The 22,472-nt window shown below is 36.0% G+C and overlaps 1 protein-coding gene across 2 annotated transcripts in view; it reads right to left on the reverse strand.

Moving 5' to 3' along the window:
- The window catches only part of SGCZ (sarcoglycan zeta), a 403,415-nt gene that overhangs the window by 49,065 nt on the left and 331,878 nt on the right, over positions 1 to 22,472 (reverse strand). The window contains exon 4 of one of the 2 annotated variants that reach the window (XM_005890955.2): positions 7,367 to 7,489. The exons of the other annotated variant lie outside the window; for it this stretch is intronic. Within the exon in view, the coding sequence (XP_005891017.1) occupies positions 7,367 to 7,489 (123 nt within the window). The remainder of the gene's footprint in view (positions 1 to 7,366; positions 7,490 to 22,472) is intronic. 2 annotated transcript variants of the gene reach the window in all.

Consider the following 22,472-nt stretch of genomic DNA (forward strand, 5'->3'; position numbering starts at 1 on the left):
GCCACTATAGCATGATTTTATATGTAAACCATTCTTAACCTGAGAAAATTATAGAAGTGAAGAACAGATATACAATCGACAGGAGTTAAGATGAGGGTAGTTGTGGTCCCCATAGGGCAACATGGGATCCCTGCGGTGGTGGAAATGCCTGTGTCTTAACTGTATCAATCTCAATATCCTTTTTGGGATGTTATACTATAGTTTGGAATATGTCACCATGGTGAGAAACTGGGTTAATGTTGCATGGAATCTCACTGTATCATTTCTTACAAACACATGTAAACTTTTTAATTTTTTTTTTTTTCAAAACAAAAGTTTACAGTTAGTGTTCAGTTGGGAATTTTCCTCCTATAGTCAGAATTTTGGGGTTTCTACCTGAGCACTACTACCTTGACACTTAAGCCTATTCAAAAGGTGTTCTTGAGCACATTTTGATTTTGTCAAAAAAAGTGATTAACTCAGAGCATGAATGGAAGGGTTAAAATAACTGGAGTTATCTAATCAGGTCAGTGAAATCAGGGTTGAGACCCTATTTCAGTGATGAAATGATGTATCATACAGAGTAAAGTAACCAGAAGTTTGACACATCCACTGATAAAGAAAACAAAAGGATAAATGGAATGGACTCAAACTGCAGGATTCTTTTCAATCAATAATACAGAAGGCCTGTGCTTCTCTCACTCAGCAGGGGCTACAGTCTTCCACTGTTAGCAATCCAACTACTCTAAAACCTTACTTCATGTTTTATCAATTCAGCAATTGATATTTAAGAGGAATAGTCTAAGGGACCACATAGTCATTGATATGTCTAGACTCTCCAAGATTTACCATTATACTAAAGCCATATCCAACCAGTAAAGCTGAAGAAGCTGAACGATTCTATGAAGACCTACAAGATCTTCTAGAATTAACACCCCCAAAAGATGTCCTTTTCATTATAGGAGACTGGAATGCAAAAGTATGAAGTTAAGAGCTACCAGGAGTAACAGGCAAATTTGGCTTTGAAGTACAAATAGAAGCAGGGCAAATGCTAACAGTTTTGCCAAGAGAACACATTGGTCTAGCAAACACCCTCTTCCAACAACATAAGAGAAGACTCTACACATGGACACCACCAGATGGTCAAAACTGAAATCAGATTGATTATATTCTTTGCAGCCCAAGATGGAGAAGCTATATGCAGTCAGGAAAAACAAGACCAGGAGCTGACTGTGGCTCAGATCATGAACTCCTTATTGCCAAATTCAGACTTAAATTGAAGAAAGTATGGAAGATCACTAGATCATTCAGATATGACCTAAATCAAATCCCTTATGATTATACAGTGGAAATGACAAATAGATTCAAGGGATTAGATCTGATAGACAGAGTCCCTGAAGAACTTTGGATGGAGTTTAGTGACATTATACAGGAGGCAGTGATCAAGACCATCCCCAAGAAAAAGAAATGCAAAAAGGCAAAATGGTTTTCTGAGAAGGCCTTGCAAATAGCTGAGAAAATAAGTGAAAGGCAAAGGAGAAAAGGAAAGATACACCCATCTGAATGCAGCTTTCCAAAGAATAGTAAGGAGAAATAAGCCTTCTTCAGTGATTAATGGAAAGAAATAGAGGAAAACAATAGAATGGGAAAGACTAGAGATCTCATCAAGAAAATTAGAGCTACTAAGGGAATATTTCATGTTCAGACAGGCACAATAAAGGACAGAAATGGTACGGACCTAATAGATGCAGAAGATGTTAAGAAGAGGTGGCAAGAATATGCAGAAGAACTATACAAAAAAGATCTTCATGACCCAGATAACCACAATGGTGTGATCACCCACCTAGAGCCAGACATCCTGGAATGTGAAGTCAAGTGACCTTAGGAAGCCTCACTATGAACAAAGCTATTGGAGGTGATGGAATTTCAGTTGAGCTATTTCAAATCCTAAGATGATTCTGTGAAAGTGCTGCACTCAATATGCCAGCAAGTTTGGAAACTTTCATGAATTTCCTCATATTTCTATTATACCAAGTGTAGGAAGTTTTACTTTAACAAAAATAGGAAACATTTGAGTCAGGGCTCGGAGAAATAAATCATGGAGAAGATTGTTAGTAAGGTGCTCAGAGGAAGCAGCTATTTTCTTGAAGATGGCATAATTCATTTGAATATTCAGTTCTTGAAAGGCCTGAATATTCATTGGAAGGACTGATGCTGAAGCTCCAATACTTTCACCATCTGATAGGAAAAGCCAACTCATGGGAAAAAACCTGATGCTGGGAAAGACTGAAGGCAGGAGGAGAAAAGGGTGACAGGATGAGATGATTAGATGGCATCACTGACTCAATGGACATGAGTCAAGCTCCGGGAGGTAGTGAAGAACAGGGAACCTGGTGTGGTGCAGGCTTTGTGTGGGGTCGCAGAGAGTTGGACATGACTAAGTGACTGAATAACAACATAGTTCATTATTTATACCTTTCAAAACCAATCCGTTTTCACCTGGAAATCTGGGAGTCAGAGTGGTACTCCTCTTTAGCATCTCCAAAAGCTTTATCCTCACTACGTTTAAAAAACAACTAGAGGCCATAACCATGCAGACTTGCTGCTGAAGCATTTCCTCAGCTCACGGGGCGTGGGGGAGGATGGAGTGGTTGGTTGGGGGCTGGTGGGGAGAAGAGCAAGAAGAAGAGGAGGTGGTGGAGGAGGAGGCTAATAAAAAAAAAAAAAACAGCTAGAAAATTGAGTGATTTTCCTCCCTCATAGCTCAGTCGGTAAAGAATTTGCCTGCAATGCAGGAGACCTGGGTTCACTTCCTGGGTCGGGAAAATCCTCTGGAGAAGGAAATGGCAATCCACTCCAGTATTCTTGCCTGGAAAATCCCATGGACAGAGGAGCCTGGTGGGCTACAGTCCATGGGGTTGCAAGAGTTGGACACGACTTAGCGACTAAACTAACTACAGACTTAAAATATTACACTAAAGAAAATGAAATGACTGCACCTTAGAATCCTCAGCAGCTGATCTGATCATATTTTTTTCAGGTGCTGTTCAGACCTAGCAGCTCTATACTGCAGGCTGCATGCCACCAGGCTCTTGGCATTTGGACAGCCCAGAGGAACAATGGCCCTATGTAAGAGAAAGGTTGATTCCAAAGCTGACCTCATCACAACCTGTCCTGAGTTAACAGACAAGAGCAAGGATGTGAAGACCAACTAATAAAAACAAACCAGAGAATATTGATTCCAGCCCAGAAACATAGTGTTTAATTTATTAATAAAAGACAGCTCTTTGGAAAATCCTTTCTTCTGTTGTCAAACAAGCATTGGGACCTTTCTATCTTTCCAATCATTCAATTAGAGTGGAGACAAGAGAATGACACTCTTGGCTTTCAAGCAAGCCTGAGGGCACAGGGTGAATACAGGATTTGGATGCACTATTCTTTCAGATTGCCAGTTTTAATTTCTGATTAAAAAAAGAGATCCTTTCTTCTCATACATTGAGCTATTTTTCACTTTTCTCTCAAAGGCAAAATGGAGAGATCTAACTCCACCTAATGGCTTTTAATTTAACATGAAAGTATCCCATAGGGCTAAAGTCTTTCACTTTATAAAGTCAAATGAGTTGCACTTTGTTTTCTAAGTTAATGTGCTACTTGGAATTCAAGTGAAAGAACAAATTACAGTCGACTGGTTCTGCCTGAAAGCCCTAAATTTAAGAGTCTTCTGAGTGTAAAAGTTTATATCTTTTATTTACTGACCTGGCCTCAAAAGATAATTGCATTAAGTAATATCTTTGATCAATATTAGGGAATACAAATACAAAGGAAAATAAAATTGTTCAAGTATGCGTATATGAGCCAAATGTGTGAAACGCCCATATATTCAATGATATAGAGGTGGCATGTTAAGGTCACATAAGTATATTCAAATTAAAATTTAAGCAAAGTATTATTGAGCAAGCGAAGCTATATCAAGAGTAAAAAAATTACAAGTTGAAAGCATGTGATTGATTACTGATCAAGCTGATGGGGTAATGAGGGGTGGTGGTGTTCAGGGAGCTGTTTTGCCACTTCAGTTCTACTCTCCTGCACACTACAAGTATTTAAATGCCTCGAGGACATCCCTGCTATGTTTCAATAGAGGAAATTTAAATATCCTGAACTACACTAGATTTGCAAATATATATAGTCACAACTGATTTTGTCTCAGGAGTATAGACACACTTATTGTCTAAATAAATTCATCTACTTCTGTTGCCCTGAAAGAGAAGTCCATGTATGAAACACCATTTTTCTTAAAATGTAAACTAGAAAGGATCCATTTTAATCCCCACGGATATCGCTTAAATAGAAAAATTTCTTGTCTCAAATTTAAAATTCTCGAATCAACCTCACACAGATCTCTTGCCACACACAACTTTGAAGTCTTGTCAGCACCACTACCTAATTTATATGAAATACCCTGGAGTCACTGATTCTTTGTAGTATTATTTGTTAAATATTCAAGCACTGCTTTAAAGTACATATGAGGCTACTAATCAATCCCGGTGCCCTTAAACTGCATGCTATGCTATGCACAGTCTTCTCCTCTAAGCACGGGAAATTCTCAGTCATATTTGCCTTTGATAACTTTATCTTCCTTTATTTTAGAAGTATCACAGGAAGAAAGAAAGCCATTATAAAGTTCATCTGCGGTATTCTGGTAATGGAGTAAAGGACTCTGCAGGAATTTGAGAATGCACCCAGGTATGTGTATGTTTGTATCTGTGTCTGTGGATGTATCTGGGCTCTTCCGTAAGGAACAGGAATGTGGCTAGGTTCTGGGAGAGATTCTAATCATGTTAAAGTACTCCCCAACTTAGCACTGAGTTTTGAATGATGTGGAGTCCCTTGAATATCTACAATGGTTGAAAAGCCAGGGTTACTTATTACAAATGCTTTCATTCTTCCCTCCTGCGTTAAACCGCCATCCTTTACAAAAGTCTGCCTGGATTCTATAATTATGACCTCAAAATCAAATTACTTTTTTAACATCTTCTGGAGTTATATGATACATCAATATATTATAAAACTGATTAATCAATTTTTGTGATAATATAGATCAAGAGAGTTATCAAAGAAAAAACTCAAAGCTGTGTGTATACATTTGAGACAGGGAAAAATGGAAAAAGAAAGCTAGAGTGAGCTACATGTATCTAACCATGTAGACATGACAGAGTGTACCACGCCTCCATCACACACACATTCACACACATGCACACGGAGAGGAAAGAGAGAAAGTGACTAGGTCAGCAGAGATGCCGCCAAACACAGTTACGTAAAAAGCAGAGAAAAGGAGTTCAGAGAACACTCTCTTCTGACTTAAGAGCCCAATTCACAGTTCAAGGGTGGCTGCCAGGCTACCAAGAAAAAGAGGAAATATGGTGAGTACTTACTTACCTCAAAGAAAAATTAAAACAAAACCAGGTCATGGGTCTAATTTTGTGAAGAAAGTATTTCACTGCAACAGTTATGAGGAAAATCAAGGTAATATAAAGATCAGAAAAAGAATTCTGTGAGCTCATAAACACTGCTAAGTGCTCTAGAATTTCCCTTTACTTATGAATACAAAGTACTCAATGTGAATTCTTGAACATGGATGAAATAATCTTTGGATAAGTGTAATATCCTAAGAGCTATGAGGATTACATTGATATCAAAGCTGATAACTGGCAGGTACTACCAACATGCAAAAATTGTTAAATATTTAAATCACAAATGCCTAATCCTCCTAAGTGCATTTCTACCCTGGTTCCTGACTTGCCCGTCAACTAGCAGCTCAAATATTATCACCAAGGGCCCTATAGTCAATGACCTTTCTGATTCGTCTATGCCCTTTGTCAACCCAAATCCTCATGCTTTTTAACTTAATAAAAAAGGTTTTGGGTTCCCTGTCAACTCAGGACTTAGGAAAGCCAGTGTTTACCTCATATGCATGATTTCTTCTCTGACCTTCCAAGGAGTTTTTAGAAAGAGAATGAGGCTGACAGGCAGTCATGAAGACCAGTCCAAACACCAGCCCAGTCGTGCACACTCCAGCTACTCAATAAACTCACAGAAGAAAGAAAGGAGGCCCTGGGGGACAGTGAGTCTGGTGGTAGTAGATTGTGAGCCAGACCAGAGATGCCCAGTGAGGATCCCCATTTTGCGATCCTTGCTGAATTTAATTGCCATCTACTTGTGTATCTTTCTTGAAATCCACACAAGCCCTCCTATCTGGGATATTGGCAATATTATCATTATTAATAAAAATAGAAGGCTAACCTTCACAAGTGTCTTCATTATGTGTCCAAGACATTCTAAACACACACATGCATACATAGGCACGTGCACACACACACACACACACACACACACATAATTTGAGCACTAATGGCATTATCATTTCAATCATTTAGATTTAAGAAAAATAGACAGCATAGAATTTACTCAAAATACTGAGTGGTAGAAGCAGGATTAAACCCAAACAGCCCAAGAGCTGAGGTCATTTATTTACCATGTAAACTGCTCTCAATGGCCTACAGTCTCCATTTACCTAAATAGATATTACAGGTATCCCGTGAACTGTCCCCAAACTCAAATTTGGGAAATGCTAAGCTACACATATTTCATTTTTTAAATACAGGCCTCCTTGAGTATTTTAAAAATATTTTAGCAAAATAACATGTATTGTGGTTATAACTCAGATAATTCAAAAGATATTGTTCTTAAACTGCTTAAAATAGTCTTAATAAAATTCTCCCCTATTCCCAATCCTGCATTTCAATTTCTGCTTTCTTGTTTTTTGCTTTTACTTTTTCATTTCAGCTGGTGGTTGACACTAATGGCCCTAATATTAGAATAATGACTTTAATTATGTCTCCATAATAGGTGATTAGCACTATTTCTTGATTTATATGCTTTGGAAGACAATTATGAGCTCTAAAGAACAAGAATTTAGTTTATTTATAACCTTTCCCTCTACTTCAGTTGATATTTACATTTTAGATCTTCTTTTGCATATCTTTTACTTTTAAATAATACCTCTAGATTATAGTTATCTATCACCTTGAGTCTTTGCACCCCACCTTATCTTCCACCATCCATACTCAATTTCCTCCCTCTAACCCTGCCTGAGACATGCAGCTTTGCTTTTATATCACTAAGGCTAATATATTTATAGTCTTTTCTGCAACCTCAACCTAGGGCTTTCTGTTTGATTACTATTGGAAAATCAAATGATGTTATCCCATGATATTATGTGAGACTCAATTTCTGGCATATGAACCACAGATATTAAAAAGTCATTTCCTGTTCAGTTGCATATTCTTTCAGGAAGTAAACAATGTTCCAAGACCTCCATCTACAGTACCTGTAACTTTCAGCTTTTCAGCCCCAATGGTAATCTCATCTTCATCTGCAGAAAACAGCACCCTGCCATCTTCACTCGCTCTCACTTCAAATCTTTTACACTGAGCTTCCACAGCATCAGCTCCTATGGTCAGAGGAAAGGTTTAAAAATGAATCTTGTATCCAAGAAACCATAAACATGTATTTTTTTTTTTAGAAAAAGAAGAGAAATACATACATTATTTAATCTCTACAGTATGTTTTATACCTAAATTAGTATTTTAAAATTACCATCCTTTCAGGATTCTAATTTGGTAGAATATTGCTGGGCCAGGATGGTCGGGTACATATTTGACATCTACATCCCTGACATAGGCCTGACAACGTCTGTGGGTTTAGCCAGCTGGGAAATCTTTGCATGTACACAAGGAGAGACGATGTTTGCTCTGTTCTTTGTGGCTGCCTGCAGACTTGGCATTTTACTTGGCATGTGCTAGATGCTTCATAGGCACTTGTGGACAGAAGGACTCTCATTTTTCTCTTTGCAAGTAGACAATAGTGTCTATACTTGCTATAGTGCAGGGAAATTGTGAACCTTTAGTTATTCAACATTTCATAGATGCTAATATTGATATTTGTTCACTCTTTATTACTACCTAATCTGAGGAGATCAGCCCTGGGATTTCTTTGGAAGGAATGATGTTAAAGCTGAAACTCCAGTACTTTGGCCACCTCATGTGAAGAGTTGACTCATTGGAAAAGACTCTGATGCTGGGAGGGATTGGGGGCAGGAGGAGAAGGGGACGACAGAGGATGAGATGGCTGGATGGCATCACTGACTCGATGGACATGAGTCAGAGTGAACTCCGGGAGTTGGTGATGGATAGGGAGGCCTGGCATGCTGCGATTCATGGGGTTGCAAAGAGTCAGACAGGACTGAGCGACTGAACTAAACTGAATATGAATCCATTTTAGATTCAATATTGTAAATGTATGTGTGTATCACATACATACACACACATATATATAGCATATATATATTTAATGTTCTCCAATGTATCGTCTAATCAATAATTTTCATTATTAAAATTTAATATTAAATAAATATAATTGTATCATGTAATGGAAAATCTGTTTTCAATTTATTGGACCATTTGGCATATTAATCCACCCACAATCCACAAAGCCAGCTCCCATATTTAAAAAAAAAACAACACATAATTAATTTGAGAGCATGGCTTCAGCAAGACAATCAAATTGGTCAGGGAGTAGGCAATTGCTATTTCCACAACAGTAATTTATTTCTTTTGGCATATGCATTTGGCATATGCATCTATATCTTCGTCTTTTGTTAAGAACTGGACCATCCCTCCTCTGCTGTCTACAGCAGAAACTCTTGTCAGATACAATGTGGTCCACTCAGGGCCCCGGGCATAGCACACTTTGTGCCTATTTTCATTTCTCTGTACCTATGCTATGGGCTGAATGTGGATTCTCCAAATTCATATCTGGATATCCTAACTCATAATGTGATGGTGTTAGGACATGGGATCTTTGGAAGGTAATTAGGTCATGTGAATGGAGCCCTCATGTGTGAGGGCTGGTGCCCTTATCAAAAGACACAAGTGAGCTTGCTTTCTCCCTGCATGTAATCGACTACGTGAAGACACGAGGAGAAGTGGGCTGTCTGCAAGTCAGGAAGCAGCCCCTCACCAGACACTGGGTTTGTTGTCACTTTAATCTTGGACTTCCCTCCAGAACGGTGAGAAATAAAATTCTGTTGTTCAAGCCACCCACTGTATGGTGTTTTGTTACAGCAGTCTGAATGGACTAAGACGATCAACTATCGTGTTTTGTTAGCTATATGACCCCCAGGAATTCAAAACATGAGGTTATATTTGTACTTCAAAATACCCTCCAAATTTAAAATTATCTCTAGCTTCTAGTAGGCATTTAGAACTTTCTTCCCCTTTCCTTGTCCTCAATCCCACCTCAGAACTACTCTCAATACCTGTCTGGGGGCTTTAGTAACTTACACCTCCCACCATCACAGCTTCTTAGGAGCCCTTAATTAAACGAAGGCATTAATTTACATACCCTGATAACATGTGGGATAATTTCTCTGAAAACAGAAAACTTTTCTCATATTCCGAAACTACTTACATGTTTTCAGGTCTACGAAGAAAGTGTGACAAACTCCAAGCAGAACAATGCTAAGTACTTAAAAACTGTGCTAACCATGCAAGCTATCAAGTTCAAAACAGCATGAACAGTATTTTAAAGTCTGTTTTTTATTTTTTTTTAAGCAAATAACTTTCCTTACAGGATTTAATGGTAATATTGGAGAAACCGTGGAACACCTTTTGTTCATGTTCAAAGTCTTTGCATTTGATCTTGTAAACATTATTTCAGCATCCTGTATTCAGTTGATTGTTTTTTTTTTTTTTTTTTTCCTAATCATGGTCTAACTTCCCTGTATTGAGCTTTTAATCTTTGAACCATAATAACTCAAATGGATGATGTTCAAAAAGTCATGCTCGAGGCCAGAAGTGCTGATAAAAGTGATTTCTGGGTTTTGAGGCTTCTGTGTTTCAATCTATCTTCTGGGCACTGAAGCATGCATTAAATATGAACTGCCTAAAGATATTACAGATACTGTACACATAAAACCTTGCTTCCTGCAAATATATTTAATTACTGGGTAAATTGATCCACAAAATATATCACTGACCTTAATGACATCGAAATGTAAGTTCACTGTGCTTATGTATACATATATCCACATATACTACAGACACACACACATACACACACACACACCGGGAAGACTTTTCTTGGCATAATACTTAATATTGTTATATTGGAGATATTTTATGAATTGAGTGTCTGGATATGGTGAAATGAGTTGATATCTTAATTCATTACATTTAAATAAGCACAAGAAAATAAGGAGATGAGCAAACATTCGTGCACCTGGAATAGAAGAGAGGCATCTAGGCCATAAATAAATGGAGGCAGACTCATCCAATTGACTAATAGATATACAAATTAATACATCAGACTACACTTTATTCAGCATATTAGTATAATTACATAAGGCAAAATTACAAGCAATTAGCAATGCGTTGACAGTAAGTAAATATTTTAAGTCCGAAAATAACTTTGAATATAGGGTGCTTCTATACATTGCTTTTATTCTCTGCAAATAGAAAGCAGTTAATATATGTAATTGGACACATACTGCATCGTTGTGAATGTTTATGTTTAAAGTTAATATATTAGGCTATATGAAACTGAATTTATTATATCCTTACATGCTTTGTGTTGTCTTATTCAGATAATTCAAAAGTCTACATCTCATATTCTCTAAGCTATGTCACCTTAGGATCCAGTTGTTCAGAGAGGCAGTGATACCCATTTTCATCTTATCTCAATCAAAGACGCTTTTAAAGATGCAGGAGAGCAACATATTTGAATGTCTCTGGGTAAAGAGCTCTGGTTCCTTAGTAGGTAGATCATGGGAGATGAGTTATCCAGGCAATTCTACATTTTATTAGTCATCTCAAAACAACAACTTGCTCACTAAAACATCCAGGCTTTTCTGAGAAGTTCATGTCAGCAACTTCAAAATCAAACAAGGAACAATGAGGCACAGAATAAGAAAGGATGGGGGTTGGTCAAGATGGCAGAGTGAGAGGAGGTGGAGCCCCTCTCCCCCCACCAACACATCAAAAACGTGTCTCCATGTGGAAAACTGCTCACTGAAAACTAACTGGAAACTGGCAGGAGGGCTGCTGTACAACCAAGCTCCAAGACAATTTACAGGTAACCAGGAAGCAAGGGAAGAAGGGTCATGTGATTTGGACCTGTGCTCCCTGGGGATGACTTAGAGGAAAGGAAGAATACAGGGGTGGACACACTGGGGAGCGAGAGGCAAGAGCCTCTGATTGGGCGCCTGGGTCCTGGGACCTGCTGTGGGGAAGACCAGCTGGTTAGAGGACCACTGAGGGAGAGAAGAGGGCTTTGGCAGGCCTGGACGCTGAGGGCAAGGGGTGTGCTCACTGGTTTGCCCTCAAGGAAAAGTCTGAAAGGGCAGAGAGGACTGCTCTAGAGCCTCCAGGTTTCTTGTGACAGCCTTGGCTTGTGACACAGACTGAGCCAAGAAAAGGCTCTGGCATCTTCTGAGCATCTTCTCATGTGCCTGTTGGTAATCTGTGTTGCTTCCCAAGTGGTTCTGGAGGTAAAGAACCTGCCTGCCATTGTAGGAAACGTGAGAGACCCAAGTTCTATCCCTGGGTTGGGAGATCCCTTGGAGGAGGGCATGGCAACTCCCTCCAGTATTCTTGCCTGGAGAATCCCATGGACAGAGGAGCCTGTTGGGCTACGTCCATAGGGTCACAAAGAGTCGAACACAACTGAAGCAAAGCAGCATGCATGTAATCTGCACACTGTTGGTGAAAATGTAAATTGGTGTAGCCACTGTGGAAAACAGTACAGAAGTTTCTCAAAAAACTAAGAAATCGAACTGCCACATGACTAAGCATTTCCATTTTCCACTGAAAGTCTTTTAGGTTGTTCCTGGGTACATATCCCCAAATCCCCAAAATACTAATTTGAAAAGATATGTTCACACCAATATTCATAGCAACGTTGTTTACAATTGTCAAGATACAGAACAACCTAAGTGTACACCAGTGAATGATCGGATGAAGAAGATATGGAATATTACTCAGCCATAAAATAATGAAATTCTGCCATTTGCAACAACATGAATGGACCTAGATGAGCTTCCCTGGTGGCTCAGATGGCAAAGAATCTGCCTACAGTGCAGGAGACCTGGGTTTGATACCTAGGTGGGAAGAATCCCCTGGAGAAGGGACTGGGTACTCATGGACCTATAAATTATTATGCATAGTGAAATAAGACAGAAAAAGACAAATACTGTATGATATCATTTACATGTGGAATCTAAAAAATAAAACAAAGGAATGCATGTCAGAAAATAGAAACAGACTCATAGATATAGAAAGCAAATTAGTGGTTACCAGAGGGAAGAGAGATATGAAGGCAAGATGGAGGTATGGGATTAAGAGATACAAACTATTATGCATGAAGTAGATAAGCAACAAGGATACACTGCACAGCACAGAGAATCATACCGCTACCTAGTAATAACCTTTAATGAAATAGAACTTGCAAAAATACTGAAACACTATGCTGTGCGCCTGAAACTAACATAATATTGTAAATTAGCTACACTTCAATTTTAAAAAGCACAAGAAAAGAAAATTGGCAGGAAAAAAAGAGGAAATACATAAGAAAAACAATAGGTGTCTTTAAAGGATTGAAGTGTTCAATATATATCCTAATATTTTCTCTAGTCCAATTAATATTCTGTATAGTTTCTTTAAAAGCAAACAAACAAAGCAACAACAGTGTTAATATCTTATTTCCCTCAGAGATGGCTCCACTGCCCTTTTTGAAATATTCATATTTCTGACAGTCATATTCAGTAGTAAAAGGCATGTTTTGCTGACAAGTAGAGCGGCTCCATTAATTTACCTACTGACTTGGCATTTTCTATGTTAAATCAGTCAAAGACATGAATTGGAAAATGTTCAATAGAAATCTCTAATGGGGCTCAAATAATATATTTCCATGGGGCCTCTTGGTACTATTTAGTACTGATTTAGAGAAAACAAGGCAAAAATCAAAATGGATATGTCTGATTATCTCTGGTGTGTTTTCTTCAAGCACAGCAGGATGAATTCTTTCTCCCTATATAACTCTAATTTTATATGTCTGTCAATATTTTCAAGGCCTTGATGAAGAACATTATTAAAAAATTCAAAATTCCCACAAGAAAAACTAAAACAAGATTCAATATAGTCAACTACATTCATTGTTCTAAAATCGCTGATTTAGAATTATCATGGGTCAGGAAAATAACAAAATCAAGTTTGAAACAAAATAAGCTGCTTTCATGGAATATAAAAAAATGATAAGCCTGTTGTTTATTTTATATGTTTGTCATTAAAATCTTGCACATGGAAAAATGCACTCTGAGTGTGTTGGGGGGAAAAGAGGGGAAGCAGCAGCAAAAAGGAAAAGTCCTCACGGCCCAGCTGGGAAGCTTGTCTCAGAAGGGCTACTGAGCCCAGGACACCGGCAATTCTCATGTCATCTTGTCAGACATCAGTCTTTGTTTCTTTCTGCTGGCCTCCAGGAATTGCCTCTGCTTTGTAATTGGAGGAGCAGCCATTCTTCCACTAGCAACTAGGTAGGTATATGATCAAAGTTATATTCACCTTTGTGTCTCTCCCTGGAACTCCCTACCATCCATTGACTAGACTGATGCCTTTTGACAACAATGCTTCAATTGAAGTGTGTTTCTAGGTTGAAATAAATCCCATGGCTCTTCACCCTTTGTACTTCTGAGTTTTTTTTCTTTTTTTTTTTTATCATTTCCTTGCTAATCGATACTATCCCTATGGTCATGTACTGTTGCTCACCATCTTCCTTTTCTAAGAAGTTATGAAAAACATACACATATAATAATTATATAAATAATGTTACTCATCACCCTGTTGAAGAACTATCTACTATTTCCAAAATAGGGGAAGCTTTCGCTGTAACTTTTCCTTCATCACCTGTCCTTTCATCCTCAGTGAGCACCAGATGTCAACACTGTCTGGAAAAGGGTTTTTATCACTCCTGTTTTTTAACCTTTTGTGTCCTTCAAACATTTTTTCTTAGTTTTGCATGTTTTGCACAACACACACACGCACTCTGCTATATTATTTTATATTTTCTCACCGACTAGGTTATTTTTTGTCAATTTAGATTAGTGAAATTCATTATTTCCACACATGTAGCCCTGGTTTATTCATCTTCACCGCTATAGCTTATCATATGGATATATCACAAACTGGTGATCCATTTTCCACTGACAGTCTTTTAGGTTGTTTCTAGAATATCAGAATCAGTAACAGTGACTCTATAAACATTTTGTACATATCTCCTTTTACATGTGGGCATGAGTTTTCCAGGTTTTATATTTGGGTGTGGGATGGCTGGACAGTAGAGTGTACTTCAAATTTTACTAGATAGTAATTTTTTCCCAAACTGTTGTACTGATTTACATTCCCTACAGAGAAAGTATGAATGTTCCAGTAGTTCCACAACATTGCAAGCACTCAATGTTAAAAGACTCTAATTTTTACCAATCTAAGTGTTAAAAGGTATACCAATGTGGTTTCAATTTACAACTCTCTGATTACTGTTGAAGTAAACATCTTTTTTTGTGCCACTGCTCCTCAATCTTCTTTACTGACAATATATTCCCCATAGTGAGTCAATGGGTGCATGTGGGGGCCAACTCTCTCTCTAGAAGTGGTTCAGTTCTCATAGGGTATTATCCTCTCTGACCAAAGCAATTAATTCATACACATGCATGTAACTTAAATGCTCTCCTGACTTTTGGTCTAGGTTTTGAAAAAGAGGCACATTCTTCTTTTGAGATCAGACACTTAGCATGATGTAAACTTGAAGCTTTTAAGGCTAGCAATATTCTCAACATGGAGAACATCTGCCTGAGAATTCAGCCAGTCAGTGGAAAGGAGAAACATGGCAGAAAGAGAATAAAAGGGCAGAATGATACTTCTGAAATTATTGCTTAACTAGCGGGATCCAGAGATATATGGATCAAGCTCTAAACTTTCCATTTATATAAATCAATAAATTACTCATCCACCACATCCATGTTGAAAGGTTAACAAATTTTGTATTGGGTTTTCCCTTTTACTTTTTATTTTCTTCTTTAAGTTTCTATGCATTCTCTCTCTGTCATATTCATCTTTATTCAACAGAAATTTAAGAATTTTCCACCATTAAGCATTGCTGCATTTCTTCACAAAAATTCATCAGTGTATAATTAAAAGGAAAAACTATGCCCTGTATCTCTAAATTAAAAAGCATTAATAACATATCAAAAGTTATTTCAATTGATTCATCGTGAATACTTAACAATTGAAATTATTATAGATATAGAAACAGGATGTCAAAACAAAGCAACATTTGACAACACTAGAAGAAAAAATAACCAAATGCAGATTATTGATGGGAGATTAGAAGATATTTTTCTCAATAATGTAGAAAAAAAAGTAATAATAGTAATGAGAAAATTAATATTTTTTTACCAAATTTGACATATTAGTCATGCATTGAATCTTTAAATATTTTGCCCCACTGCAATTGAATAATTTTTCCAGTTTTATTGAAATATAATTGTCATACTATATTACATAGCTATAAAGCTTTTAGCATAACATCTTGACTTACATACATTGGGGAATAATTGAATATTTAATTGATGATTTTATTTCAATCTACTCTGTCAAATACTTTAAAAAGTATATCATTACTCTTACTTAATGCAAATCTTAACAGATTACAGCATGAAAATTATAGAGATTTTTATCTGCCCACAGTACAATCTGTTTTAAATAGCAAATGCTAATTGACAATTCCCATATGTTTAGAAATTAAGAAATTCACATTAAAATGAGCAAGATGCAAATCTAATTTAAAGTAGAAAGTGTTTCAAACTAAACTATGATTATAATATTATTATTATTACTAACACTTGTAAAATGTGGTAAGTCAATACTTATAACAAAATGTCTAGCCTCAAATGGCTATATTGGAAGAGAAGTCTAAAAATTAATGATCAGACATCTATGTTGAGAAGTTAGAAAACAAAAGATAAATCCTCAAAATGTAAATGGAAAAAATAATGAGTAGATATTAATGAAATAGAATACAAACCTAAAATATACCAGGTCAATGAGGTCAAAAGCAGGTTTAATACAACTAATAACTGACTAATTAATGGTGAAATTAATTAATAAAAGACTTAAATGTAACCATATATATCAGTAATAAAAGGGACATTAATACAGATATTATAAATGTTCAAATGGTACAAATATTTTATAGCAACATTATACCCATAAATTTGCAAATTTGTTTGACTTGAAAACATGCCTGCAAAATATTACTTACCATATTGACTTAAGAATAAACAGAAAACCTGAGCACTTCTAGTATAATAAAGTATAGCATAAAATAATACAGAAGTTACAAAATAATTTTAAACCTTTATACATACACACATACACACATAAAGACATGCACAACACACACACACACACACACAGATTCTGGTCTGTACTATTCAGGAAAGAATTAATTTGAATAATGCATCTTTTAATAAGAACAGTATAATAGGAAATCAGAGAAGGCAATGGCACCCCACTCCAGTACTCTTGCCTGGGAAATCCCATGGACGGAGGAGCCTGGTAGGCTGCAGTCCATGGGGTCGCTAAGAGTTGGACACGACTGAGTGACTTCACTTTCACTCTTCACTTTCATGCATTGGAGGAGGAAATGGCAACCCACTCCAGTGTTCTTGCCTGGAGAATCCCAGGGACGGGGGAGCCTGATGGGCTGCTGTCTATGGGGTCGCACAGAGTCGGACATGACTGAAGCGACTTAGCAGCAGCAGCAGCACAATAGGAAATACTCCTCAACCAATTTCATTAAGCTAGTATAATTCTGACACAAAAACTTTATAGAGATATCACATGAAATACTACAGTATAATTTTACTTATAATCAAAAAGCCTAAGTAAAACATTAGCAGACTATGTTTACTCCAGGCATGTAAGAGTGATTTATATTGTACATTCAGTAAATGTATTTAACTATCTTTGAAGTTTTAAACAGAAAAGACAGGATTGGTTCATATAGGTTTAAAAATTGTTTGACAAAATTCAATACTCTTCATAAGAAAAGTGTAGTCACTCAATCATGTCTGACTCTGTGACCCCATGGACTGTAGCCTGCCGGGCTCCTCTGAGCATGGAATTCTCCAGGCAAGAATACTGGATTCCTACTCCCTCTCCAGGGGATCTTTCTGACCCAGGGATCAAATCTGGGTCTCCTGCGTTGCAGGCAGATTCTTTAACCTTTGCGCCACCAGGGAAGCCCCTTCATAAGAAAACCATCAACTAAACTTCGTTTCCTTTATCTGATAAAGGGATCCACAAAAAACTATTAAACACCTGACAGTTAATGAAGTTCTGAAAGCTTTCCTTACAACATAAGGAAGCAGAAATGATACTTACTATTAACAATTATATTCATCATTGTTCTAGAGATCATAATCAGTGAAATATAACTAGAAAATGATTTGGTAATTTTTTAGAATTGCAAAGATAGAAACAAAATGAGATTGTTCATTGGTGACATGTTTTCATCTATAGAAAATCCAAAGAATCCACAAAGAAATCCTTACAATCCGGAAATCAATGTATCAAGGTCTCTGAATTCAAGGTCAATATACAAATATCAATTCTACTTTAGAAAACAAAAGCTAAATGGTATTATGTATTAGCAGAATTAGAGAAAAACTGTCATCATTTTCATATAAGAATTTATTCAAAGACTAACAAAGAATCTACGGAAAAATAATTAAATGATTAAGAATTTAACAAACTGCTTAGATAGTCAAGAATGACTCTTGATTCCAGATTTTCAATCCAAGTGTAGTTTTGTATAGTCAAAAGTCTACAATTGTGACCTTGTGCACAATACAGTACAATGGTATTGTTGTGTATGCATGCATGCTCAGTTGCTTCAGTGTCTGACTCTTTGCCACCGCATGGACTGTAGCCTGCCCAGGCTCCTCTGTCCACGGGATTCTTCAGGCAAGAATAGTGGAGTGTACTGCCATGCCCTCCCTCAGGGGATCTTCAAGACACTTGGATCAAACACATGTCTCTTGTGTCTCCTGCATTGCAGGCAGATTCTTTACCCAGTGCCACCTAGATGATAATGGTTTCTTCCAATAACACTTCTATAATCTTATATATTATACACCCTTGTCCTGGACACAAGTTACACACTAAGAAGTGGTATTTAAACCATGTTTCTTTAGTCTTATATGATTCACAGTATTAATTATCAACAACTTAAAAGTATCGTTAAATATTCATTATATTTCAGATATTAGGTTAAATGCTGAGTATATGAAAATAAAGAACAGAAGTGTTTTGTATCCAAGGATATGATAGTATATTTGAATTACTAAACAATTATACAAGGCTGATAAACCAAAATCTATATTGATTGTCTGATTAGGCTTATCAGTGCTACTTCCTTACTAGAGGCAACACAATCAATCTATAGATACTCACAGGTACAGTTTTAAATAGTAGCTTTAAATAGCATAGTTTGTAAAGAAAAGACAAATATTTTAAAAAGAAAATATTTTTTCTTTAAAAACGTAATGTAACATAGACTTCATAGTCCCTGTGTATGCTTACTCTGTTAGATTTTAGTTCCGTTTACTTGATGACTGAACCTGGTTCTCCTGCATTGCAGGCAGATTTTTTTACCATATGATCCACAGGGAAGCCCTTGTTCCACCAGAGCAACATGGGCTTGATAAAAGTATTTTTATAACTTGAACCTACAGGAAAATTCATTAGAGCACAATGAGATTCAGTACTTTCTAAAATGGAGTACCCCACCCTAATGGTTGCTATGGCAACAAGAGTCTATCACTGCATGCATGAACTGATATTGACTAAGAGGAAGTAATTTTCTTTTTAATTAGGCTTTATAACATTTAAGTATCTTCTCAATCTATAATATCTAATCAATAGCTTAGTTGTATATCTGGACTACAAAATTTTTACACTTCAAATGATCAATCAATTCAGGTTCTCACTACTCACTCTAATTGATCTTATCAAGATTTGGAATAAACATTATTTTTCAAAATTTAATAGCCCGGAACCTCATCTTACAGGATCTCTCAGTAGCAGCTGATGCATTCAATATCTTTTTCCTTAAGAGCTTTTCTCACTAGACTTGATAAACCACACTCTTGGTATTGTTACTGGCTCACAGTCATACTTTTCCAGCCTGCATCCTTGCTTTCTTCTTTCCTTCCTATTCTCTAAACATTTACATGCTTCAGAGGTCAGACTGATCACTCTTGAACTGTATTCTGGGTGGAAAGTGTACAGAGAAAAAGAAAAAGAAAAAAGAATCAAGGAAATCCTCTCTATGTACTCCTCTTATTTCTTTTCTTTTTTTTAATTTTCTTTTATTTTTAAACTTTACATAATTGTATTAGTTTTGCCAAATTCGTTTCTGCATTCATCTTGGGTTTCTCATCCAGGATCATGGCTTTAAGTAACATGCATGTGTTGAATCCAAAATTTCTAACATATGCTCTAATATTTACCTGGAAATCTAAGTTTACATAAACAACTGTTTATAGATGGGGGCATTGAAATACAGTGCATCTTAATAAGAACTGATTTTTACACACTTGCCAAATGATTTTTTTCCTCAATACTCTCCTTTTCAGTGACTAGGACCACAATTTATCCCAATAGTTTAGCCCTCTACCTTTAAGGTTTATCTCAGTCCCACTTAACTTTTTTCCACTGTGCCATTTTTCCTTCTAAGCCCCTAACTGATACAGAACCCCAAAGAAAGAGGTAAATACACCGAAATATTTATTTTCATAAAGGAATGACAAAAGCACAGTTAGTGAATAAAGACTGAATTGTTTCGTTAACACAAAAAGTTCAGTTAACTCAGAAATAGCACTTCTCTAACCCATTGCTTTCTTCCAGCTTAATAAAATGGCAGTCTAATGAATTGTTTGAAAAAGGTAACAGGATTTTCAGATTAAAAAAAAAAAGAAATAATATTTCACTAAGATCTACTTTCCCCTACATCCATCTTTCTCATAACATTCTTACTTAGTCTCTAGAAAGTTTTCTTGGTATCCTAGATGTTTTAAAATATTCAAGAACAATTGTTAATAACTAAAACTCCCCTATGCTCAAGCTAAGTTTTTGGATATACTAGTAATGTTTAGGGATGAGGATATGACAAAATCATTTACTTAATTAAATATTTGTGTTATTTCTGATACTTTAGGTAGTTAACTGTGTTTCAGTAAAGATCACTTGAATTTGTTAAAAATAATTTGCAAAATGGATTTCTAAGTTTATGATTTCCTGATCTATTACTCAGTATGTATTCTTTTTTCATGCCCAGTGTCTCCCTTTCAAAATAGGTATTTAAAACAGTATGTGTTTCAGAGTCACCGAAAGTATCTTCCTACATTGTTATCATCCAAATGAAGCTTCTAATTCTTTTCAACATATTGTCATTCATTTTAATGTATTTTTAAAAAAACTCCAAGGAAATTTGCCAATTCAAAGCATTCTTTGTTATCAGATTATCCAGCTAAACATGAAAAAAAAGTCTTATAGCCACATGCGCAGCATATTTTAAATACTAGTCTGAATTTCCCTCTCCAGTATATACCCCCAATGTGTCTTTCCCTGGAAATAGCTTTTTGGTTTTCAGAGAATGTAAATAATCTGATGATGAAATTAAACAGAACGTTATTAGAATATCTGAAAAACTGGTATGACAAATTCTTTTGGCATCATTTATTACAGGCATATTAAAGAGTTGAAAGTACATTTCCAAAATGTTCACTCTGGATATTCCCATGTATCAGAATGCTTGTTAGGGTGTTTATTTTTCTGATACATGTTTGATATGTGGTCCACAGTTATAATGGAGATATGACGGTCTTGGGGATACAGGCTTCTTCTACTTTTCTCTCTGCCACTCTCAAACTACACTTTCATCTTGGAAACCAACATAGGTCCTGCTGGTCATTTTCTTTTTTCCTACAAGAATGTCAGCTACATTTTATTCAGGAAAGTTGTGTTTGTATGTCTCCTCCTTGACACAGTAAATCGTATAGAATTTAAGGACCATTTTCTATCAATTCCTTCACTGTGTGGTACAATTCTAGATCATGAATGATTGAATTAATGTTATAAATTCTGTAAAGAAGCAGCTTTCTGAATAGAACCTTGATGCAAGTGGTATTTTTTTAATTATTAAAATTACTTGATTTTTGCAATTCAAACTTCATTTCAACCAACATATAATGAGTCTCATTCTAGTGAGCAGCTAGAGAGAATAGAGGGTAGATCCAATTTTTAAAAAGACAGCATCTAAAATTGTACAAATCTCCTTATTTATATCTCATTGGCTAGAAATAAGACACATTTGGTTGTAAGGGAGACAAATAGTCTTGAACTGAATAGTCATATGCCCAGCTGAGACTTGAGATTGTATTACCAAAAGAGAATGAAAGAATAGTTATGGGCAAGAAGCAACTAACATTATTTATAACATCATTCAAGTGCTTTTCTTCAGAAATTAATCTTGATAATTTCTCAGACTTTGGAAAACTCTACAGTCAACATTTATATATCTTTTTCTTACTATTCTTTTGCTATGAATGTCTGGATTCTGTATCTAGTAGGATTTCTCATCCTAATTGTAGTTGTACTTTATCTAAAAGAATACTGAACCACTTGCCTATAAACAAAAAAGAGGAAGGCTAACAGAAGCAAAACCACTTAGATTTGAGTCATATGTATTTTGCAAACACAGTATTTTGTTAATACAAAATATGTATGACCTGCTGAAGAAATGCCATCAATCAATTACCCCTAAAAGCAAACCACATATGCAAGAAGGTACTTGCTATATTTCTTCTGAAAATTCTAACTGGGTGGAGCTTTATAGTCAAACAGAACATAGATAATAGTATTTTTCTTTAGCAAATTAGTAATACTATGTTTTTCAGTAAATTTTTTCATTTAAAGGAAAATAAATGATAAGTAAAAGAACACTGCTGTGTCTTGCTAATAGCGTCCTCTTTGATAATAACCATCAAATACCCTCATCCAATCTGAATTTCTTTCTTAATAACACATAATTTACATATTGTTAAACACTCTTCACTTTTTATAACTAAATATCTAATATTTCTTTTCAAAATATGCACATTTAAAAAAGTAATATCACATTCAGATGTGAAATGCTTTGCTACGTCCAAGCATTCTTTAATGAAAATTATCAGCAAACTACTATGAATAAATTCAATATGATATTTGAACTTTATTCCAGAATACTAAGCATATTTTAATATTTTATTTATTTTACTTGGT

This window comes from Bos mutus, chromosome 27, assembly GCF_027580195.1.
Source record: "Bos mutus isolate GX-2022 chromosome 27, NWIPB_WYAK_1.1, whole genome shotgun sequence".
In the NCBI taxonomy this organism is placed as follows: domain Eukaryota; kingdom Metazoa; phylum Chordata; class Mammalia; order Artiodactyla; family Bovidae; genus Bos; species Bos mutus.